The 26,461-nt window shown below is 40.1% G+C and overlaps 1 protein-coding gene across 1 annotated transcript in view; it reads left to right on the top strand.

Moving 5' to 3' along the window:
- LOC126284092 (activating signal cointegrator 1 complex subunit 3) overlaps positions 1-26,461 on the top strand; it is a 223,304-nt gene that overhangs the window by 95,788 nt on the left and 101,055 nt on the right. The window contains exons 20-22 of the mRNA XM_049982741.1: positions 1,130-1,306; positions 7,848-8,073; positions 26,277-26,418. Coding sequence (XP_049838698.1) covers positions 1,130-1,306; positions 7,848-8,073; positions 26,277-26,418 — 545 coding nt within the window. The remainder of the gene's footprint in view (positions 1-1,129; positions 1,307-7,847; positions 8,074-26,276; positions 26,419-26,461) is intronic.

Raw genomic sequence — 26,461 nt, 5'->3', positions numbered from 1 at the left:
CCGGGAGGCCCGTAATGCCACCTTGGGCAACCTGCGCACCTGATAGGGATGAAATGATGATGAAGACAACACAACACCCTGTCCCTGAGTGGAGAAAATCTCTGACCCAGCTGGGAACCACTCAGCTATCAGGGCGGACATTTTCTTTATTGAAAAATGGGACTGTATTTCATCCAACTTCATGGGGAAGCAGTCCAACATATCACTGTAATATTGTACAGTGATCGTTTTACATTTTTGGAGAAGAGTAAAACTTAAACACCAATGCATGCATAAAAAATCATCACCCCAACTTATCCAGTCTAGGGGTACTATCTTTACCTTCTTTGAAGCAGCTTTGCTGGAAGCAACTCATTGATCTGACTGTTGGCCAGCTTCCAGAGTAAAATGATAAATTCAAATTTCGTCTTTGGTGACAACTCACGTGAATTGCTCCAAACACAGCTTTGAATTTGAAAGTTACTCAGTTGTTATTGACGGTCAGCAGTCACAGCCCTCATCGAGCCAACAGTTCTTTCTGTTGCCAACACACGAGCAATATATTAACTGCCATTCCTGTAGGAGTGCCTACGGTGTCTGCTACTCGATACACTTTTGTCTGATGATCAGCAAGAATTGTGTAACATGAGCTTCTACAATGTTTTAGTTTTCTTTGCTAACCAAATCTGATGGATGTTTGACTGCACTTTAGATTTGTTGAACCAATGTATGGCATGTCACCGGTGAAGGATCACTGTTAATGGCAACCAATTTCACTTTTTGTCTTGTCACACATTTACCCATGTAAAAGCAGAAAGTGATTTTTTCAGCTGTAGTATAGTTATTTCATATTGATGAAAACTACTCTAGCCCAAACGTACCAAAATGGCTGACAAATCCAAAATAATCTATGACTTAGTGTCATTTTTGTTTTGATGTATGGTATGAATATTTCTTTTTAAAGCAATTATATTTGTTGTCCAGAACACTGTTATTTGAACACATGACTTGAAAATGATGCCCATATTTTTGCAGAGCCACTAATACATGCTTTTCTGCATGTCCCTAATATTTTGTACTTAAATTTATTACGTAGGTGCAGTTCCAGTTTCTCACGGTGTTGTTTGATGCTGGGATTTTATTGTTGCAGGTCCGAGATGATGAAATGGAGGAGCTGGACCAGCTGGTAGACATGACCTGCCAACTGCCTGTGGCAGGAGGCACAGAGAATGTCTACGGGAAGGTGAACATATTGCTGCAGACATTCCTGTCTCATGGGCGCCTCAACTCTTTCTCCCTCATCTCAGACCAGTCGTATGTAATGCAGGTATAAAAATTCTTAAAGCTTTTTATTATGGCCAAATTGACATCTCTGATGGATAACTGGTAATTAAAAAATGTGTTGACATCAGCAAAAGCTTATGTTGTGTCAAGATGGTGTTTATTTTGTATATTAAAAACAGCAGAGTAAGTTGACATTGACTGCTGACTCAGTCAGCTATTTTTCACAAGTACATAACTGATGTGGCTTTTTTGACAACATACTGTGGCAGATATTAAAACTATAAAATATTAAACTCTGTGCAGGAAGAAGGGAATTTAGGCACTAAGATTCTACTCATTTGAAAATAAAACACAGCAAACTATAAAGTGAGTGGTTTACTGTGCGCTGAATAATATTATTATTATTGGGATCCCTTTGTGGAATAATATAATTATGGGGAATCCCTTGTGGAAGTAGCAGCACGGGTCTCTCTTATATAAGTTGTAAATAAAAAATGAATATTGTACAAACAAAACAAATAAATTAGTATAAGAACAATACATATATTGCAAACTGAAGTTGATGTCCATGTCTCAACTACAGAACGCAGTATTACATCAGTCTACTGAAAACTGTATAAAATACTGCCACTCTTTAAGCAACATATTACACTCTGAATTTTGTGTGTATTCCAATTAAAGGTGGATCTTTATAGCTGAACAACAATACAGACCTGTGTATCTGCATGGATTCCAGCTCCCAAAGTTTAATATTTTAGGGATATTACTTGTATTACAAACTGAAGTTGGTACGTGTAGCTCAACTATAGTGTGTGGTACACAGTTGCAAAACCCAAGAAATTTTATTCACCAGTATCATATGTTTTGCAATGTAAAATTGATCTTTGTAGATCAGTGACATATTTGCAATACACAAGTTCCTCCTCCAAAAGGATATTGTATGCACAGGTACCTACCTTGAAAGCAAAAATAGTACTCAGAATATTGAGTGTATTTTAATCTCAGCTGTACTTGTATATATAAAGCTGAGAATACGAAATTTGGGTGCCTTCTATAAAATCAGATGATTTTGTTTTGCAGCACTGAATGTGTTTTAATCTGAATTTGCATTATATAGGTGAAGTTCAGAATGTAATACATAGACAAGTAGTACAAAAATAAACAATACACTCTGAGTGTAATTTGAGTTGTACTTGTTGGGTGCCAGCCTAGACAAAACTTTGGAATTCATTACACATTTGAAGAAGGGTTGACATTTAAACTAATTATCACGTAAATTTATGCTGTCAGATTCAGATCTATCGCCTGTGTAAGTAGTCACATCATACTCAAAGAAACCATCAACAGTGATATTTAAAAACCAGTGCTATTATAAATGTGTGCTGTTGAAGGACGTCAGTTACATCACAGTTGCCGTATCAGTTATGTCAATTTTTGAAACTGACATCTTGTACTGCATTTCGTAACATACCCTAAATGAAAACAGTTGATAGTGTTGCATAAAAGAACAGTTTTTGTACATTCCAAAGTGCACAGTAGGCACATCACACAAAAATTAGTTGTCCACAGGAGATTACCTGGCTTCGACAGTGTCCTCAGTTTGAAAGGGAGCAGGGCTAAAGTTTCTTCAGGTTTGCCATATCCAGCTGGAACCACTTGTTGGTGATTAGATCCTGCAGAGCTACCAAATTACGCCCTTGTTTATTGCTACGTTTCTCTCGCCATTCCTGATAGCCCGCATATTTTCTGGGGCATTGAGAGTGGGCGTTTAGCTGGACAGTCACAGCACGGTAGGATGCCCAAGTGTTTGTCAAACTGGGAACATACATGTGCAGGTGTAAAAACGTGGCTGCTATGATCTCGAAAGACAGGAGTGTTGAAAAAATACTCGATATGCAGCTGTAGAAGAAAGGGTGACATTCGGTCACTGATAATTTTGAAATAAACATTCTTCTGTTAAAAACACCTCCAATTCATCAGTAAATCACCTTGAGCCCAAATTACACCACCACATACTGCAGGTGACATTCTTCATTTGGCCGCAGTGCACTCGTCACCTCGCATCATTTGAAAACTGGCAAAATCATACTCGTCAGACTACGCTATATGCCTCCGATTGGCAGCTGTCTGTATTCATTGTTTGGCCCATTGAAGACAGAAAGCTTTGTCCCGCTGTAAGCAGTGGCTTTTTGTGAGGTTCCCGATGACAGCTGTAAATTGCTTAAAATGCCCCGTGCACCACTCACTTGGAAATTGGTTCAGGTGGATCCGCATTCAAGGCAGCAGCAGTTCTTGTATTATTTGAAACCAGTTGTTATTCAAGAGGCATGACACTCATTTCCAGTCACTGTCGGGGTGACACTCATTTCTGGTCGCTGTCGATACGATTGTTTTACGACTAGACTTCGTATACAGTGTTACGTGACTTTGAATGATACACCATTTCTTGGAAACATTTGGACAATTCACACTTTTACACCAATACATTGGGCAAATTCATTCACAGCATGGTGAGAGGCACGTCCAGATACAGTAGCAACTCTCTGCACGTCGAGATATGGTAGCAGCTCTCTGCTCTTCTGTCAAGTCTCCAAGTTGACTGACCTTTTCACATTGTTACTGTAAAAGTTATCGCCATGTACACACTGCTTCAATCCCATGACTTGTGTCAGCTGCTAAGGGTCACTTGACTGCCAGCTACTGGCTCTGCACCACCTGCAGTGCTCTAGACTGACTGAAGTGCTCTTTTTCAAATGGTGGTATATTTTGTCTGACAAGCTTACATACCTCTACACCATGTTCCTTAACTCAGTCTTTACTGACAAGAGATTGTAATTGCTGAGCCAAGTTGTTAAATATGGGTGTATCCATGGAACTGATATCCTTTTATACTAATATAAGCCCGTGAAATCTCTGTAGAGAGTTGTTGGTAATGACAAAGGATGTTAATGAATAAATGTATTGTGAAACAGCTGTCAAATGTGAGTTGAGTTTCCCTGTGAAATATTTCTTTAGCTCATTAGTGTATAAAAATCTACAAAATAAATTAAGTTTCCTCAGTTTTATATTAATTAACTGAACTGAGACACTTCATCAATTCAAGATACAGGTTTTCCTGATTGGGTTATGATCTCTCTCTAATCTTCTAAACATAACATTATCTACTTTTTGTATAACTTTATAGCGGAGATGCTGAGTCGCAAATAGGCACAGCAAAAAGACTGTTCCAAATAAAGCTTCTTTGTCAAAAATAGATGACACACACACACACACACACACACACACACACACACACACACACACACACACACACACTAAAACTAACACGCAAACGCAACTCACACACACGACTGCAGTCTAAGGCAGCTGTACCCGGACTGCATAATTGTTACATTCCATCGTGGATTTTGCATTGTTTGATTTTGTATATTTCTGTTGGAGTAGATAACTAGCAGAGCTATATGACGAATGCTGAATTGTGGGATTGTATGTACTGAGCGTGTGTTCACTACTGCAGTTTCGTCCAAGTGAACCTACTTGCTGTATTCATGACTTGGTCTTGCTCTACAATTTTGACTTGCCACACTTCCCTTTGTTACCAGTTTAACGATTCATTGATGCCTTAGGATATTTTCCATCAATCAATCCTATGTTTTATTTAAGTTGTGCCATAAATTTCTTTTTTCCCCAATTTGATTCTGTACCTCGTCATTAGTTATTCACTCTAGCTATGTAATATTTAGCAGTCTTTTGTAGCACTGCACTTCAAAAGACTCCCTAACACTTAAATTTGTATTACATGTCAACAAACACCCCTTCTTCATAAGTGCTTTTCTTGCTATTGCCAGTCTGCAATTTGTATCCTCTCTACATCAGCCACAGTTAGTTATTTTGGCACACAAATAATTAAACTCGTCTATTTCTTTTAGTCTCTTGTTTCCTGATCTAATTGCCTCAGCACTTTCTGATAGCTTTTGACTACAGTCGACCACAAGATTCTATTAAATAAATTAGAAGCATTAGGAATAAGAGGGGTAGCTAATGACTGGTTTCGATCATACCTAACAGATAGGGTACAAAGAGTAGAGATAACACATACTTCAAATAGATCTAAACATTTAGTAAAATACTTATCAGAACCAAAACATATTAATATAGGGGTTCCACAAGGTAGCATATTAGGACCAATACTATTCCTGATATACATCAATGACTTTCCCAGTAGTGTTACTCATGGTGAGAAAATTCTCTTCGCTGATGACAGCAATATTATAGTCACTGAGAGAACAAGAGAACTCCTTACCGAGAAAGCAAATGAAACTCTCAAGGAAGTTTACGATTGGTCAATAAGCAACAAATTGACATTAAACATAAAGAAAACTAATGCCATGAACTTCAGTTTGAAGAGGAAAAATGACAATGTTAAATTAAATGTAGATGGCACCTCTATAGACTGTGTAACAAATGCAAAATTTCTAGGAATGAATATTGACTCTCAGCTGAAGTGGTGCGAACACACAAAGGTACTTGCAAACAGAATGTCATCAGCATGTTATGCCCTTAGAATTCTATCATCTGTGTGTAACATGCAGTGTCTTTTAGTTACATATTATTCATATGTACACTCAATTCTTAGCTATGGCATTCTTTTTTGGGGAACAAATCCACAAAATATGAACACAGTTTTCAAACTCCAGAAAAGAGCCATAAGAATAATAACCAGAAATAGTAGTCGAGCTCATTGTAAAGATCTGTTCAAAACACTGGGAATTTTAACTGCTCCATGTGAACACATTTACCAGTCAGTTGTACACATCAAAAGTAACATTGGCAATTACTGCACAAACAGCTCTGTCCATGACCATGCAACAAGAGATAGACTCAACTTACATTTACCAAGAAAAAATAAACATAAAACTCAAAACAGCATTTTCTACCAAGGAATAAAACTGTACAATAAATTACCAAAAGAGATTAAAGAAATTTCAAAAATACACTTATTTAAGAAGGCAGCTAAAAAGTACCTGTTATGCAATACATTTTATACATTGAAGGATTACTTAGATAAAGCAGAGTAGGGGTTTGATAAAAAAAAATGTTATACAAACAAATAATAATAATAATGATGATTATAAAACATCCAATATTCCACATAACACCTTCACTTTATTATTTTTCTTCTTTTTTCCTTTCTAGAGACACTCTCCCCTCAAGCTATGCATAGCACAATACTAACACCTCTTCCTCTTTCTGAGCTCAACATCTCACTCATTATGAAGGGATGCTGACTCAGTTTTTCAGGATAGCAAATGGGAACTTGCAGTACAGAAAATGGCCCAAGGATCACCTGTGTGTGTGTGTGTGTGTGTGTGTGTGTGTGTGTGTGTGTAGTGAGTGAAGTGTTATGAAACAATGTGTGTATAGTGTGTGCAGTGACTGATAGTGAAATATGAGTGAATAGTGTGGCATTACATTATTAAATGAGTTATTTGTAAATAAATTATTGTATACCAGGAGTAAAATCTAATGATTGTCTCTAACTAGAAGTCTGTAAATATATGTGTATACGAATTAGCTTATTGTAAATTGATCTAAGCTTGTAAATACTTTGACATGTCCTATATCCTTGTAAAAAGAGATCTACGGATGAATAAAACTACTACTACTACTACTACTACTACTACATTCTATTACCCTTGTTTTATTTTGAATGATGTTCATCTTATAATCTCTTTTCATGACACTACCCATTCCAATCAACTGATCTTCCAAGTCCTTTGCTGTCTCCAACATAATTACAATGTTATCAGCAAATCACAAAGTTTTTGTTTCTTCTTTCAGAAGTTTGATTCCCTTTTCTAATTTCTCCTTGGTTTCCTTCAGAGCTTGCTTAATGTACAAATGGAATAACACTGAGAACAAGCTACAATCCTGTCACACTCCCTTTTCAACATCTTTTTCATGTCCTTAGACTCATATAAGTTTTGTTTGGTGCAGGTGTGCTTGATAAATTGTGCACTTCATTATGTATTTTTATATCTTGCCCTTTCAGTATGATGATCCAAGTACTGAAGGGGTCATGTAAATTAATGCTGATTTTGTTACAGAAATTTCAAATACTATATCCTTTAATTAGTGTTTCACTGCCTCATTTTAGAAGTAAAGCTAAACTGTGTGATCATTATTAAATTTAAGTTTCTTTTTTGTTCTGTTCAGAAATAGTGTACAAATGCATTCCAAAATTACCATTGCTTGATAGTAAAATTAGTAGTGAAGGCATTATATTTAAAAAAAAATAGTGTTGTTAAAAACTTTTGGAACCAGTAAAATAAAAACTTACAAAGAAAGGAGTGTATACTACGTAATAGAGAGGAAACAGCTCTAAAGACCCAGTGTTGAACATGTGTGTTGGTAACTTTTTTTTTCCAGCATTATTTTTTTTCAGTGAAGTTGTCCCAACATATGCTGTGTGGTTAGTATGACTACCTGAGCTTATGTGGCAGTAGCATAATTTTATGTAAGGCTCCAGCTTTGGTCATATGTCTCTCAGTTAATTCTCAGTATAACTGTTCTTATTTTTGCAGAATGCTGTCCGGATTTTGCGTGCCCTGTTTGAAATTCAGCTGCGCAAAAACAATGCTGTTATGGCCACACGATTCCTGATCCTTGCTCAGATGTTTGAGCAACAACAATGGAGCTTGGAGACTCCCATGAGACAGTTTCGTATGCTGGGATCTGACATTATCCACAAAATTGAAGAGAAGAGATTAACTGTGGAAAAATTACGTGAGATGGATGCAAAAGATATAGGTGTGTGTCTTCTACCATTCACTTATCTAGTTTTGTGTGCATATTGTAGAAGACTTGGCTCTGTTACTTCAAGGGTATAGTTACTTGTTTATTCACCTATAGAACATTTTAGAATGCTGCTGGACATTTCATCTTAATCTGAAAATAAAATAATTGAAATTTGACAGAGATCCTGGTGAATAATTACTTGAATGTGCAGTTTATTGCAAAAGTGGTATAACAAAATTATTCCCTTCTCATCATTAGTCACTGCACACAAATACCTTCAGCTGATATCAGGACCCTAATGATCCCTTGGGCAGCCACTACATTCTCTGGGCATCCTCATTTATCTGCCTGAAAAACCAAGTTGGAATCCCTTCACAATGGAGATGTTGGACTCAGCAAGAAAGGATATTATCGTTTTCCATCATAAATATTGGATATAACAGATACTCTTAAAATATGGTATTGAGTGATGGATGCATGGTATTTTTATTAAACTAAACTTTTTATTTTTGTTTCTTTTTAATCAGTCCCTGCTTTATGTGATTTAAGTAATCCTTGGCTATGTAATGTGTATCACTTAATCTTCCATCGTGTGTTGGTGATCATACACATCATAATTTTCTGTCAGCCATTTTTCTACAGTTGACTGCAGTGATGTCTTCTTACTAGTAGCTTCCCTTCTCTTACTGTATATATGCTGATTGCTCAGTTTGATACACTGCAGCTGTTCCTGTTGCATTTCAACAATATTTGGTTTCCAACATATGCAGCTTAAGTAGTACTAAGCACTGATATGTATAAAAAAATCATTTATTTGTTTGTTACACTTTTCAGAATATCAAGTATCAGATTGATAGACTGTGTCTGAGTGCATCATTTTGGAGTATTTTATTATTTTATGTGGGGTGTACTTGATGATAACTGGCTACAGAAACACACATACTATTCTCAATCCAATGGTGAATTATTCCAAAAGATGATGATTGAAGAGATCAATAATGAATCTCAAATCGAGTGTGAAGATGAGGTGAACACAGATTGTGGTGATGAAGTTGAAGCTTGGCAGGAAGATTCAGAAACCAAGGAAGACAACAGTTAAAATGATGAGAAAGTACTTGGCAATAATATCCATTACTATATTGGAAAGAACAGAGACACAAAATGGAAAAATGTCCATCATCACAGAGAGAATATTGCATAACCCACAGTGTTACTCAGAAGTTTCCTGGACCTAGAGATCTGGTGCAAGCAGTGAGAATACCTTGCTGGAATGACCTCATGGTTGACGGCATTTTGTTTATTATAGTTCTGTATACAAACAAGTGTATTGATAGTGTCAGAGCTCCACTTCAGCTTGAGAGAGTTGAAAAACCAATAGGTGTTACTGAACCAAAAGCCTATGTAGATCTCTTATTTTTAGCTGGTATTAACGAAAGTAAAAGACAAAGTTTAGAAGATCTGTGGGAAACTGATGAGGACAGTATTGAGGAATTTCACCTCATTATAAGTGTAAATCATGTCAAATTCATCATACAGTATGATGATGTAAATAAAATAGAAAGAAACTTCCACATGGGAAAAATATATTAAAAACAAAGATTCCAAGACTTACCAAGCGGGAAAGTGCCGGCAGACAGGCACAATGAACAAAACACACAAACACACACAGAATTACTAGCTGTCCCAACCGATGGTTGCTTCTTCAGGAAGGAGAGGGAAAGACGAAAGGAAGTGGGTTTTAAGGGAGAGGGTAAGGAGTCAAGGAGTCATTCCAATCCCGGAAGCGGAAAGACTTCCCTTGGGGGGAAAAAGGACAGGTGTACACTCGTGCACACACACACACACACACACACACACACACACACACACACACACACACACATCCATCCGCACATACACAGACACAAGCAGACATGTTTAAAGGCAAAGAGTAAGGGCAGAGATGTCAGTCGAGGCGGAAGTACAGAGGCAAAGAGGTTGTTGAAAGACAGGTGAGGTATGAGCGGCGGCAACTTGAAATTAGCGGAGGTTGAGGCCTGGCGGATATCGTGAAGAGAGGATATACTGAAGAGCGAGTTCCCATCTCCGAAGTTCGGATAGGTTGGTGTTGGTGGGAAGTATCCAGATAACTCGGACGGTGTAACACTGTGCCAAAATGTGCTGGCCGTGCACCAAGGCATGTTTAGCCACAGGGTGATCCTCATTACCAACAAACACTGTCTGCCTGTGTCCATTCATGCGAATGGACAGTTTGTTGCTGGTCATTCCCACATAGAAAGCGTCACAGTGCAGGCAGGTCAGTTGGTAAATCACGTGGGTGCTTTCACACGTGGCTCTCCCTTTGATCGTGTACACCTTCCGGGTTACAGGACTGGAGTAGGTGGTGGTGGGAGGGTGCATAGGACAGGTTTTACACCGGGGGCGGTTGCAAGGTTTGGAACCAGAGGGTAGGGAAGGTGGTTTGGGGATTTCATAGGGATGAACCAAGAGGTTACGAAGGTTAGGTGGACGGCGGAAAGACACTCTTGGTGGAGTGGGGAGGATTTCATGAGATCCATCCTTCATGAAATCCTCCCCACTCCACCAAGAGTGTCTTTCCGCCGTCCACCTAACCTTCGTAACCTTTGCCTTTAAATATGTCTGCTTGTGTCTGTGTATGTGCGGATGGATATGTGTGTGTGTGTGTGTGTGTGTGTGTGTGTGTGTGTGTGTGTGTGTGTACGAGTGTACACCTGTCCTTCTTTCCCCCCAAGGAAGTCTTTCCGCTCCCGGGATTGGAATGACTCCTTGACTCCTTACCCTCTCCCTTAAAACCCACTTCCTTTCGTCTTTCCCTCTCCTTCCTGAAGAAGCAACCATCGGTTGCGAAAGCTAGTAATTCTGTGTGTGTTTGTGTGTTTTGTTCATTGTGCCTGTCTGCCGGCGCTTTCCCGCTTGGTAAGTCTTGGAATCTTTGTTTTTAATACATCATACAGTATCTTAGATTAGACAATCACCAATTGCAGGAGACAACAGCAATTCAAGAATTATTCCCTTCATTTGTACAGCACTCACAGACGTTCTATACTCTCAGAGAAATTGCTATAGTGGATGGGAAACTGGAAGAATTCTGTGAAAGATGCTGTTTTCCCCAAGATATATCCAGCAAACCAAATAACTATGGCATTCCAATATTTGCTCTTGTGGATTCCCAGGCATTTTACCTATTGAATTTGGAAACATGTTCTAGCACATTAAGGACTAGATAGTTTGGTTCTGACTTACCACAATGCCCAGGTATTGTATGTTGCCTGACTTGCATGCAGCCCACACAACATACCTGTCTTGCAGTCGCTCTAATCTCCTTTCGCTACTGTTGGTTGTCTATACGCAACAATATTTTTTCAGCTAGCTGTTGTGTCTTGCATCTGCTCATAAACCAGTTTACATCTTATCAACTTTGCATCTTTTTATTTTACACTATTAGTGTTTGAACAAAAGACACTTCTTCAAAGTATGAAACAGTAGTTTTTAATGCATGCAGAAAATGACCACCTATTATAAACTGTAATTGTGATGTAATTGTAAACTTCATGTACATGCAATCATCATAATCCACCAGCCAGATTTCGTAGTCAACCCCTCTGTGGACTGGATGATTTTAGAGTGTAATTACTATTCTATTCTATTGATCATACAAGGGTCGTCCACAAAATTTGGTTATATAAAACAAATGTGTACAGGTACAGAAAAAATATGTATTGTACAAAAATCTACAACTATGACCTACATTTTTTACATAGCTTCCAAAATTTTGTAGGCACTTGTCATAGTGTGGCACAAGTTTTTGTATGCTTTCTGCATAGAAGGTTGCTGCCTGTGCATTCAACAATGTGGTAACATGTTCTTTCAGCTTGCCGTCATCATTGAAGTGTTGAGCACCAATTCCTGTAGGATTTGTTTGGTCATATTCGCCTTGTGAGGTCGGGCGTTATCGTGGAAAAAAACAACACTTTTGACATTAATCCTCGGCGCTTGTTCTGTATTGCGTGGCGCAATTTCTTAATGGTTTCGAAGTAACCATGTGCATTGATTGTTTGGCCTCATGGTAAGAAATCGATCAGCAAAATGTCTTTTCTGTCCTAAAAAGAGGTGCACATGACTTTTCAAGGTGTCAAGATTTGCTTAGGCTTAACCTTCATTGGGGATTAAATGTGCCTCCAGTCCATTGATTGCCGTTTTGTTTCAGAGGTGTCGTACAATACCCAAGTTTCATCCCCTGTGACTATCTGAGAAAGAAAACCATCACCTTCATTGTAGCATGTGAAAAACTGAAGTGCACTGCCCATCCATTGTTTTTTGTGTTACTCAGTAAGAATTTTGGGTACCCATCATGAGCAAAGTTTTCTTAATTTCTGTTTTTCAGTAACAATTTCATGAATTAGTGATCGTGAGATTTGTGGGACTTCTATAGTAGGGGCACTAAGTGTAAACTCATGGTTGTGCTTAATCTCCTCTTCAGTTGTGTGAACCAGTTTATCAGATACCACAGACGGGCATCCACTTCGTTCTTCATCGTGCACTTAGTCACGTCCTTCATTGAACAGTCTGACGCATCTTCTAACCATTGAATCACTCACAGCATTTTGTCCATAAACCTCGCAGATTTGCCGATGAATTTCCTTTCTTTCCATTTAGGAAACGAATCACAGATCTGATTTCACAAGCGGCGGCATTTTCAATTATGGTTGACATTATATAAAGAAGCACTACAAAGCAGCAGCGATCTGAAAATGGCGTACATGTCTTCTTCTTGAGTCTGAGTAGCTGCTGTGGATAGGAATAGAAATGGAACTCACTTTGTGAATGACACTCGTATTACGTTCAAACGTAGAATTCTTACACACCAGATGTTCTAGTAGTTCTTAAATGTTTGGTACTTCCCAAAGCACACTCCCTTGTGAAGAGGTCCCTTGAAAGATTGTTTCTTGGTCCTTGATCCAACAATTCGACAATTTCCTCCAGTTTGGGTTTCCTCGTATCCCCTGACAGTCTTTTGTGGACAGTCCTGTTTAAATGTTCAGAGTTGTGGAAGTTTCTGAGGCCTTCATGTTGTACTCCATCATCTCAGTCATTCACTTCTGGTTTCTAAATCAATACCCAGTATTTGGCTGTCTCCAGTGTAAGTGACTTGTACTTCATCTTCTTTTCAGGACCCTTGTGTTCTACACACTATGAAGGCATTGAATAGGGCACAGGTGATCAAGTAGAGGATTCCCTTCTTGCTCTGTTTTACAGTCTTTCTTTGGATTGAGTAGTACAACAAATTCTGGTCTGCTCTGTCTGTGCCCTAAATGTATTTATTGTATTGAAGGACACATGCTTACTCACAACACCTCTCTTGCTATTTTCATTCTTCATCATAGCTCAATCTATAGTGCTAACCATTTGCACCACCCGCTTATCCTTCCAACGTTGTAAAATCACACCTCCTTTCCAGTAGTACAGACTTCCCCCATCCTGAGATTGTGTACAACAGTTGATATCTCAGGTGGAAGTCCACTGTTGGCCCTTATTGTCCCACAGACCCTAGTCTTCCAAGCAAGCGGGTTACGGTATTTACTCGAATCTAAGCCGCACCTGAAAAATGAGACTCGAAATCAACGAAAAAAACTTTCATGAATCTAAGCCGCACCTGAAATTTGAGGCTCTAAATTCAAGGGGAGAGAAAAGTGTTAGGCCGCACCTCCAAATCAAAACAAAGTTGGTCCATTATAATATGAGACACAGTTTAGGTTGAATGAGTGACGATACAGCTACAGTAGTTTGGTTTGAGTCGTAAGCTTAGCAGTTAAGCTTTGCCAGGTACAGCTATAGTAGTTTGGTTCGAGTCGTAAGCTTAGCAGTTAAGCTTTACCAGGTAGCCATTGCTATGCGTCAGGCCCTCCATCCATATTTATACGGGTACCCTTCCTTTTTCACGTGCTTTGTCTGGTTTGAACTGATTGCTTATTTTCTTTGATCTGATAAGTGCCGTTCTCTTTGTTATAGGTGTTTATGTCACTCTAAGCTGAAAATTCATTATTGTATTGTGTCATGCATTGTTTGTCGCATTCTGATAATGAGTGTTTACGACCTGTTGCCGCTCATGGCATGTCTTGCTTTTGTGCACTCTACCATTGCTTACAATAAAAAGAGACAAATTGTCTCATTAGCAAAACAATGGCAAGAGACTGCTATTTGTTGTTACTTAAACTGGTGCTTTCTTTGATAATAATCAACAAGAACCAAATAATAGACTGCGTATGATAGAAGATGTTCTGAACGAGAGATTAGCGAAAATTTTTCTCCGTTTCAAAATCTTTGCAGACGTCTCTTTAGTACATTACATTCTGCACAGAAATTAGAGTTATCTTAGATTTAAAAATCTAGTCAATTGCCGTGCTTCATTTCTGACTCTATCACTATTTGGCATAAAAATAATATGAATATAAACATGACATGATATGTATATTCTTCTGCGTTTGCTGTTGTCTCACTCTAGTTTCATAGTTTATTATGCATACAGGATTTAAATGTGATAGCAGCAAACACGAAAGAATACATGGCAAAATGTTTATATTCGTATTATTCTTACGGTGAAGGGAATACTGCATGTGATTCTCAATTCATAAAAGTTCCTATTAGTACCTTCTCTTGTCACAGGTAGGAAAAAATTCAGAACATAGAGTTGGCCATATTGACAAACATCCCAAACCGTCTTGCCAGTTGGATTTTCGTAGTACATTGAAAGGATGCTACATTCAAAAATGAACAATACGGAATTTATATTTACTTCGTTTGATAATGTATGAAAATGCAATGGTTGAAACTCAGGACGGAGGAAAAAAGCTCGTCTTCCAACTTTTTTTTTTTATTATTATTATTTTTTTATTTACTGATGCAGAGGTTTTTGGCGCCAGTACTTATCTTTGTGCCTACAAATCATGCCTGTGTAGCGCTACATATAATTGACGGCAGAAGTTAGTTGTGGCGACACATACCAACATTTTACAGAACTTCCGCTTACTTTCACCTCAATTCTAAGCCACAGGCGGTTTTCAGGAATACAAAAGCCGACAAAAAAAAGTACGGCTTAGATTCGAGTAAATACAGATCTACAGTTATCACACTGTTATGGTAGTTGTCATGACTGACATGATGCCAGATGTCTTAAGTGTGGTGACTACAGAAAAAATGATTTCGTCCAGTCTTTCTCTTCCGCACTATATATTTCCACATTATATATGTAACTTATTGTGGCTTCACATGACATTTGCACAAGTAGGCCATATTTCACCAGCTTTCCACGATTATAGGTCCTAAACCTTTGGCGACCTCTCCAGTGTACCATCAAGTGATATCTAATAGGTGGGTTCATACATATTGTCTGAAAACGATCCACAAAATGTTGGAGAACCGGGCGAACCTTAAGAGCCGTGCATTTCATATCTGTTCCCATCAGTTGTGACTTACCAGTTGTCTCACAACAGGAGTTTTGGTTGAAGGCTCTGTGCTTCAGTATTCCAGATAACTTTTCTTTCTAAATTATCCCTTTATGAGTATGATCACAAAAAATCATTTCATTTCAACAACAGAAATGTCTATCTACTTTAGTGTCATGGGTGTTGTTTTATACTTACATAAATTCTATAGATTATATTATTTTACGAAAATATCAATTTGTTACCAAAAAAAGCAAGTTGCAATCTCTGAAATAGTACATGGATCATGGGGAACAAGTGTAAGGCCTGGCTGATCTACAAAAGCTTCCAAATGTGTGACTGGATTGTCCTTAGTATAGCCATTGCTTGAATCCATTCCATGTAAACGAACACCTACCTCACTGTCACTACTAGCATCACCGTCGCTCACTAACATGTGTGGCTGTTTCCAGTGTTTAAAATTTTTTGGTTATTTGTTTCCAGTGTTTAGTTGACATGTGGAGCCCAAGCTCGCAGCCACGATCACTAGTATTATCACTGTTATCATTCTCTTGTATTGCTCGATACATCCAATAATGAAGCTGCAAATAAATCGTGAAACATATTATTGTTGCACAAAGCACCTTGCCAGTGGTGCACCATCGTGTGCGTTGACTCCTGGCGCATAAGATCACCTTCGAATAGCTGCAGATTTCACAGCAATCATGATCATATAAGTGGTCAAATATACTGACACTAACATCTACACTTTTCCTACTCCACGCTTTGCTAGCAAATAGTTCAGACTTTACCCAACAGTGTGTACAGTAAGCAATAAATGACACTTGTACAGGAAAGTGGAGATTTCCATGCCCCTTCAGCTGCCATTGTTATACGGATATCTCCAGGGCACATTATCTGAGTGCTAGGTTTCTACCAGGGATCGTAAAATGTAAGCAACAAACACTCAAATGATGTTCTGCGACTCTGTTAACCTATTTATCAGTCAGGTCCAAATGTGATGGCAGACAATTGGTTTATCAGTATTTTCCTGGTATAACAGTTTGGAAGAAAAATCTTTCTTTTTGTCAGGACTATGGAGAAAAACATGTGCGATTGCTGTGGAGCTTACTTCCAGTAAAGGAAAGGCTGTCCACAATTCTCTTTATGGCTTCAAGAAATGCCGTACTCTAGTTTCATATGTTTCTAAAGAAAGGAAGTATGTGAACACGCCATCTAGCTTGTATGAGAGTAATTTAATCAGGGTGTATACGATCCGGGAAAAACCCAGGAATTTTTTCATCCAGGAGAAAAACGGAAAAAACCCAGGATTCTTTTAGAATTTCGGGAATTTTTCATTGTTTTAGTTTTCAGTTAAATTTTTGTAATTTTGACTGGTAGTAACCGATACTCTTAACAAAGGGCATTACTGTAACCCGCTACTGCAGAATAATACTTCAACAATAAAACATAAACGAGAGGAAAAAAACGAAAATAGCTTAAATTGCAAATGAAATCAATCATATACAACAATGACACACATTGCTCATGCAAGCGTCTGCCAACTGCAAAATGTGTCAAAGGCCTTAGGAAGACTATGCAATGCCTCGTAACAACAAATTGCCTCCGATGAGCGTGAAGTCACAACTGTTTACATTAAATTCATTTTAGCAGTTACGAGCAGGCTCATGCGCAAGTGCAGTTGAGTAGCATTTGAGTAGTAGAGTCTCCTGTTTCTGGCTACAGGAATATGACTGTTGGCTGTGTAAGCAGTCTCAGCAAGCAGCTAGATGCTTCCGTGAAAAGGGGGCACCAAATTCATATTCTTGAGGAAAAAAACTTATTTCATAAAGCGCCTACCATCCAGCGCACGTTGGTCTATCGATTATTTATATGATTTTGAAACGCTTCCCCTGTTGGTTTTTGAACATTTTTGAACACATTTTAAGTTGATTTCTTAATGAAGCATAAGTTGATTTTTGAATGCATGTATAGTGTACATGATGCCTCTGTCAGGAGAAGCCCCGCAGACAAAAGGGATGGGGCTATACGAGCTGAGCAGAGTAAAGCGGAACGGATGAATGCCAATCACTGTCCGATTATGTGGTTGACTGGGTTTACAAATGATAAGGAAAATTAGAGACACCTTTGGAGATAAGAGAACCACTGGTATGAACATCAAGAGCTCAGATGGAAACCCAGTTCTAAGCAAAGAAGGGAAAGCAGAAAGGTGGAAGGAGTATATAGAGGGTCTATACAAGGGTGATGTACTTGAGGACAATATTATGGAAATGGAAGAGGATGCAGATGAAGATGAAATGGGAGATATGATACTGCGTGAAGAGTTCGACAGAGCAATGAAAGACCTGAGTTGAAACAAGGCCCCCGGAGTAGACAACATTCCATTGGAACTACTGACAGCCTTGGGAGAGCCAGTCCTGACAAAATTCTACCATCTGGTGAGCAAGATGTATGAGACAGGTGAAATTCCCTCAGACTTCAAGAAGAATGTAATAATGCCAATCCCAAAGAAAGCAGGTGTTAACAGATGTGAAACTATCAGTTTAATAAGTCACAGCTGCAAAATACAAACGCGAATTCTTTACAGACTAATGGAAAAACTGGTGGAAGCCGACCCTGGGTAAGATCCGTTTGGATTTCGTAGAAATGTTGGAACACGCGAGGCAATACTGACCCTACGACTTATCTTAGAAGCTAGATTAAGTAAGGGCAAACCTATGTTTCTAGCATTTGTAGACTTAGAGAAAGATTTTGGCAATGTTGACTGGAATACTCTCTTTCAAATTCTGAAGGTGGCAGGGGTAAAATACAGGGAGCGAAAGGCTGTTTAGAATTTGTACAGAAACAGATGGCAGTTATAAGAGTCGAGGGACATCAAAGGGCAGCAGTGGTTGGGAAGGGAGGGAAGCAGTGGTTGGGAAGGGAGTGAGACAGGATTGTAGCCTCTCCCCGATGCTATTCAATCTGTATATTGAGCAAGCAGTGAAGGAAACAAAATAAAAATTTGGAGTAGGTATTAAAATCCATGGAGAAGAAATAAAAACTTTGAGGTTCCCCAATGACATCGTAATGCTGTCAGAGACAGCAAAGGACTTGGAAGAGCAGTTGAACAGAATGGACAGTGTCTTGAAAGGAGGATATAAGATGAACATCAACAAAAGCAAAACAAGGATAGTGGAATGTAGTCGAATTAAGTTGGGTGATGCTGAGTGAATTAGATTACGAAATGAGACACTTAAAGTAGTAAAGGAGTTTTGCTATTTGGGGAGCAAAATAACTGATGATGGTCGAAGTAGAGAGGATATAAAATGTAGAGTGGCAATGGCAAGGAAAGCGTTTCTGAAGAAGAGAAATTTAACATCGAGTATAGATTTAAGTGTCAGGAAGTCGTTTCTGAAAGTATTTGTAGGGAGTGTAGCCATGTATGGAAGTGAAATGTAGACGATAAATAGTTTGGACAAGAAGAGAATAGAAGCTTTCGAAATGTGGTGCTACAGAATAGTGCTGAAGATAAGGTGGATAGATCATGTAACTAATGAGGAGGTATTGAATAGGATTGGGGAGAAGAGAAATTTGTGGCAGAACTTGACCAGAAGAAGGGATCAGTTGGTAGGACATGTTCTGAGGCATCAAGGGATCACCAATTTAGTATTGGAGGGCAGCGTGGAGGGTAAAAATTGTAGGAGGAGACCAAGAGATGACTACACTAAGCAGATTCAGATAGATGTAGGTTGCAGTAGGTACTGGGAGATGAAGAAGCTTGCACAGGTTAGAGTAGCATGGAGAGCTGCATCAAACCAGTCTCAGGACTGAAGACCACAACAACAACAACAACAACAACAACAACAACAGCGTTGTTATAATTACTAGCAAATCCATAGATTCAGGCTACCAGAATGGAAATAAACAACTGACAGGAATAACAGGTGAGAGAGATTATGTATTATCTTCTTGGTGTATCCAAGAAAATGAAATTTTGACAGAAAATTTTTGACCAGATCGCCGCACTAGTAAGGACAAGTAGTACAGTCCCCGGCTAGCAGCCGCTTGAGTTCTATCTGGAAGTAACGCGAAAAACGTGTTGTACGAACACATAACAACACCTAACTGGAAAGTAATCGCAGTATAACTAAACCTGTGATTCCGGCAGGGTTAGTGAAGTTAATCGGCGAACAAATTTTGACTATGGCTGGAATAGCTACAGATTTGGTGATGACAAGATTGTTTGTTAGAACGAGGAAGAAGAAGAAACGGGGACATAATACAAATTATGGAAGAATAAGACAATTCCAAATTTATATAAAAATTTCGGAGTACTACTTTTTGATTACATGCTTTAGAAATTGGTGTGTATGAATGAAATGTGAAACTATTTCCAAAAGTACAGATTTTTGCTTGTAATAGGCCTATAGGCATTTGATAGTGGTACTTCGTGAATTATATTCTGTCGTTAGAATGAAATTTTCACTCTACAGCGGAGTGTGTGCTGATATGAAACTTCCTGGCAGATTAAAACAGTGTGCCAGACCGAGACTCGAACTCGGGACCTAGCCCGCGAAAGGCAAAGGTCCCGAGTTCGAGTCTCGGTCTGGCACACAGTTTTAATCTGCCAGGAAGTTTTAATATTCTCTCATGTTAATAAAATGGCCATTTGTGCCAAAACAGTCTCATTTATTTGGTGTGTGTTACAAAATTGCTGCCATACTAGAAAGGCCTATTTTGTTTTATTTAGCAGACAGTTTTCGATTTCCAGCGGGGACAGGGATTTTCTTCTCCTCTTGATGACTGGGTGTTGTGTGATGTCTTTAGGTTAGTTAGGTTTAAGTAGTCCTACGTTCTAGGGGAGTGGTGATCATCGATGTTAAGTCCCATAGTGCTCAGAGTCAAGTATAGCAGACAGTTACAAAATAGACGTCATCAGATCGACAAACCACACCAGTCGTGGGTATTATTTGTGTTAACAGTTTTTTCAGTATTAGATAACAACATTTCGATTTTTCATTTAGCAAAACATTTGACGAATTTTGATGAGGTAATAGATTCTTTTGCAGAAAGGAGATATGGTTGCACTATCGGTTGGAGGATGGCAATCAAGTATCATACAGCCATTATAGTGCCATCTGTGACCACCAGCGGCGTACGTTGGCCCCACATAATGCCACCCCAAAACACCAGGGAACCTCCACCTTGCTGCACTCACTGAACTGTGTGTCTAAGGCATTCCGCCTGACCGGGTTGCCTCCAAACACATCTCCGACGATTGTCTGGTTGAACGCATGTGCGACACTCATCAGTGAAGAGACCATGATGCCAATCCTGAGTGATCCATTCAGCATGTTGTTTGGCCCATCTGCACCACACTGCATTGTGTTGGGTTGCAAAGGTGGACCTCGCCATGGATATAAGGAGTGAAGTTGCACATCATGCACCCTATTGCGCACAGTTCGAGTCATAACACAATGTCCTGCGGCTGCATGAAAAACATTATTCAACATGAGGTGTTGCTGTCAGGATTCCTCCGAGTCATAATCCTTAGATAGTGGTCATCCACTGCAGTAGTAGCCCCTTGGCAATGTAAGCGAGGCAGGTCATCAATAGTTCCTGTCTCTCTGTATCTCCCCCATGTCCGATTGACATTGCTTTGGTTCACTCAGAGATGCCTGGACACTGCCCTTTTTGAGAGCTTGGAAAGTTTTTAATAAAAGTAAGAAACAGATTAGAGAAACATCTGACACACATTTGAATGATGCTCGAAATCTTGGTGGCAATAAAAACACTGAAGCAAAAATATAGTTATCATTGCTCTGCAAAATCACGTGATTAAATATTTAAAATCATAAAAAAAGAACCTTAGCAACTGGTATGCTCATATGTTAATGCATTTAAAGAGCAAAAAACAAAGATGCATTAATTTACCAAACGAGAAAGTGCTGGTAGATAGACACAATAAAAAACACACAAACACACACACAAATTTCAAGCTTTCGCAACCCAAGGTTGCTTCATCAGGAAAGAGGGCACGAGAGGGAAATACGAAAGGATGTGGGTTTTAAGGGAGAGGGTAAGGAGTCATCCCAATCCCGGGAGCGGAAAGACTTCCTTTAGGGGGGGGAGCACCAGAACTCCAGTTGCTTTCTAGTTCACCTTTATCTCTCCCCACATATTTTTATTTTCACTTTAGCCTCATGTTAAACTTTCCACCTTCTAATACCATGCCACCCTCACATCCCCACAACGACCCCATTAACTTTTATTTACATTCCCTCCACAAACATGCCTTCGCCCTAGCCAATTACGCTCCCATATTTTATTTACTCAGGCTTCTCTGTCATTTGGCATTACCCCCAATGACCTCACACTTAAAGTTCCCATCTCTGGCTGTAACCCTTCTTTCCATCAGTTCCTATACCAGTTGCAAACCGAAAAAATCCATAGCCCTCACCCGCCTAATCCTTCACCTACCCATCAGCTCAGCCAATGAACACACCTGTCAACTCCTATCCCTAATCAAAGTCCTCAATCTGTCCTCAATCTTTCCTCTCTCACATCCACACTGTCTGTCCAGAGCATCCTCGTACAGGCCAACCGCATATTAGAACAGCATGCTACCCTCCACCTCAAAAAACTATCCAATCTCCTGGTTTCCCCCCTCCAGAAAGGCAACTCACTCACCCTCCACAACCTTTCCAACAAACCTCAACCTCCTCTCATTTCACACAGACCCAGTCTCTCCCATCTACTCAGTCTCCCACTTCCAGTTCCACTCCCCCCAAAACCTCAAAATTCTAGTCAACACAATCTGGAACCACAACACCCCAATTCAGTAGTTAACCTTTCCTCCAAACCTCTCTCCCAATCTGAAACCTCTGTCCTATCCAAAGGCCTCACCTTCTACCCTACTCCCAGATTTAACCAAACAGCCCTCGTCAAAGATTTATTGTCCATTCACTTGTACTCTTTGCTGGAAATATCACTTTGCCACGAAGAAAAGTAATCCTAATCCTACTCCTAATGATCCAACTCCCCAAGACAACTATCCAAATTGAACCCTGCCTGGAACAGTTCCGTCCTCCGTCACAGCGGGACCCACCTCCTCTTCCTCAAAATCACCCTCTCCAAACCTTCCAGGAATTTCTCACTTCCAGCCTCGCCTCTCAATCTTTCTTGAAAAACCTTAATCCTAGTCCCAACATCACCACAGCTGAAGCCCAAGCTATCCGTGATCTGAAGGCTGACCGATCCATTGTCAGTCTTTCAGCTGACAAGGGTTCCACGACTGTGGTACTTGATCATCGGGAGTATGTGGCTGAGGGACTGCGTCAGCTTTCAGACAACACTACATACAAAGTTTGCCAAGGTAATCCCATTTCTGATGTCCAGGCGGAGCTTCAAGAAATCCTCCCAAGGGAACTTCCCCATCACACCTCCCTCAGATTTAGTTATAAGTTGGCACACCGGATAGGCCTTGAAAACGTGAACACAGATCAATCGAGAAAACAGGAAGAAGTTGTGTGAAACTATAAAAAAATAAGCAAAATATACAAACTGAGTAGTCCATGCGCAAGATAGGTAATATCATGGAGAGACAGAACTGCAGAGCGCCGTGGCTCCATTGTTAGCGTGAGCAACTGCGGAACGAGAAGTCCTTGGTTCAAGTCTTCCCTCGAGTGAAAAGTTTAAATTCTTTATTTTCGCAAAGTTATGATCTGTCCATTCGTTCATTGATGTCTCTGTTCACTGTAATAAGTTTAGTGTCCGTGTTTTGCGACCGCACCGCAAAACCGTGCGATTAGTAGACGAAAGGGTGTGCCTCTCCAATGGGATCGCAAGGTCATAGGTCAACCGATTCCTCCAGAGGAAAACACATCTGATATATTCTATATGACATTGGTGGTGGCATGTGCTTCACATGATAGGAATATGTTGTTGACTCACCTAACTTGTACACTTGGCAAATGGGTAAAAAGATTCTTCTACCTTGCCCGATTTAGGTTTTCTTGTGGATGTGATAATCACTAACAAAAAAGTGATGAAAACATAAGAGTTTGTCACATAAACTGAAAATTAAAAATTAAACTTTTCACTCGAGAGAAGTCTTGAACCCTGGACCTCTCGTTCCGCAGTTGCTCACGCTAACCACGGAACCACAGCGCTCCTCAGTTCAGTCTCTCTATGATATTGCCTATCTTGCACATGGACTACTCAGTTTGTATATTTTGCTTATTTTTTCATAGTTCCACATAACTTCTTCCTGTTTTCTCGATTGATCTGTGTTAAGTTTTTCGAGGCCTATCCAGTGTGCCAACTTATAACTAAATCTGAGGGGGGTGCGATGGGGAGGATCCCTTGTCAGAACCTTAGGCCCCCTACAAAACCTTTCACCTGACTCCATCAACCTCCTGACCCCACCGACACCCCGCACCCCTACCTTCTACCTTCTACCTACTTCCTAAAATTCACAAACCCAAACATCTGGGCCGCACCATTGTAGCTGGTTACCAAGCCCCCACAGAACGTATCTCTGCCTACCTAGATCAACACCTTCAACCCATTACATGCAGTCTCCCATCCTTCATCAAAGACACCAACCACTTTCTCGAACGCCTGAAATCCTTACCCACTCTGTTACCCCCAGAAACCATCCTCGTAACCATTGATGCTACTTCCTTATACACAAATATCCCGCACGTCCAGGGCCTTGCTGCGATGGAGCACTTCCTTTCACGCCGATCACCTGCCACACTACCTAAAACCTCTTTCGTCACCTTAGCCAGCTTCATCCTGACCCACAACTTCTTCACTTTTGAAGGCCAGACATACCAACAATTAAAGGGAACAGCCATGGGTACTAGGATGGCCCCCTCGTACACCAACCTATTTATTGGGTCGCTTAGAGGTAGCCTTCTTGGTTACCCAGGCCTGCCAACCCAAAGTTTGGTACAGATTTATTGATGACATCTTCATGATCTGCACTCACAGTGAAGAAGAACTCCAGAATTTCTTCTCCAACCTCAACTCCTTTGGTTCCATCAGATTCACCTGGTCCTACTCCAAATCCCATGCCACTTTCCTCGACGTTGACCTCCATCTGTCCAACGGCCAGCTTCACACATCAGTCCACATCAAACCCATCAACAAGCAACAGTACCTCCATTATGACAGCTGCCACCCATTCCATATCAAACGGTCCCTTTCCTACAGCTTAGGTCTTCATGGCAAACAAATGTGCTCCAGTCCTGAATCCCTGAGCTATTACACCAATAACCTGAAAACAGATTTTGCATCCCGCAACTACCCTCCTGACCTGGTACAGAAGCAAATAAACAGACCCACTTTCTCATCCCCTCAAACCCAGAACCTCCCACAGAACCACCCCAAAAGTGCCCCACTTGTGACAGGATACTTTCCGGGACTGGATCAGACTCTGAATGTGGCTCTCCAGCAGGGATACGACTTCCTCAAATCCTGCCCTGAAATGAGATCCATCCTTCATGAAATCCTCCCCACTCCACCAAGAGTGTCTTCTAGTGTAAAACCTGTCCCATGCACCCTCCCACCACCACCTATTCCAGTCCTGTAGCCAGGAAGGTGTACACGATCAAAGGCAGAGCCACGTGTGAAAGCACCCATGTGATTTACCAACTGACATGCCTACACTGTGAAGCCTTCTGTGTGGGAATGACCAGCAAAAAACTGTCAATTCATATGAACGGACACAGGCAGTGTTTGTTGGTAATGAGGATCACCCTGTGGCTAAACGTGCCTTGGTGCACGGCCAGGATATCTTGGCACTATGTTCTACCGTCCGGGTTATCTGGATACTTCCCACTGACACCAACCTATCAGAACTCCAGAGATGGGAGCTTGCCTTTCAATATATTCTCTCTTCCCGTTACCCACCAGGCCTCAATCCCTGCTAATTTCAAGTTGCCACCCCTCGTACATCACCTGTCATTCAACAACATCTTTGCCTCTGTACTTCCGCCTCGACTGACATCTCTGCCCAACCTCTTTGCATTTACATATGTCTGCCTGTCTTTGTATAGGTGCAGATGAATGTGTGTGCGCGTGTGTGTGCGTTTGTGCGCGCCTGACTTTTCCCCCGAAGGTAAGTCTTTCCGCTCCCGGGATTGGGATGACTCCTTACCCTCTCCCTTAAAACCCACATCCTTTCGTATTTCCCTCTCGTTCCCTCTTTCCTGATGAAGCAACCTTGGGTTGCGAAAGCTTGAAATTTGTGTGTGTGTTCGTGTGTTTTTTATTGTGTCTATCTACCAGCACTTTCTCGTTTGGTAAATTAATGCATCTTTGTTTTTTGCTCTTTAAATGCATTAACATATGAGCATTCCAGTTGCTAAGGTTCTTTTCTTATGATTTTAAATACTTAATCATGTGATTTTGCAGAGCAATGATAACTATATTTTTGCTTCAGTGTTTTTATTGCTACCAATATTTCGAGCATCATTCAAATGTGTGTCAGATGTTTCTCTAATCCGTTTCTTACTTTTATTAAAAACTTTCCACAAACATTTGTCTTCTATTTTCTAAAAATATTTTGACTTATTTTCCTAGTCAGAGGTAAACATCTTGATATTAATTACTATAGTAGCAATTTCTGAGGATGCTGGTGCCTGACGAGCAAGAGCAAAAGTTATTGAAATAAGAGTCTACCTCTGGCTGTTCACAGATGATTTTATTAATATTGTCACAAGATTGAGAACTGCAGTGTACTGCATAGTTGTGTCATTGTAGGTATTCTTTTGAGGCACAGCAAAATGGGACACATTGTGAAGCGCTGTGCAGAGGAATTCCCGATGGTCGACCTGGTGGCAAACCTCCAGCCCATCACACGCACTGTGCTTCGCATCCGCCTGCAGGTCGTGGCAGACTTCAGGTAAGGCAGTTGGTGTCCTTACATCATGTCATTGGTAAAATTA

This window comes from Schistocerca gregaria, chromosome 8, assembly GCF_023897955.1.
Source record: "Schistocerca gregaria isolate iqSchGreg1 chromosome 8, iqSchGreg1.2, whole genome shotgun sequence".
NCBI lineage: Eukaryota > Metazoa > Arthropoda > Insecta > Orthoptera > Acrididae > Schistocerca > Schistocerca gregaria.
The sequence above is the reverse complement of the archived record's forward strand: the minus strand, read 5'-3'. Positions and strand labels throughout refer to the sequence as shown.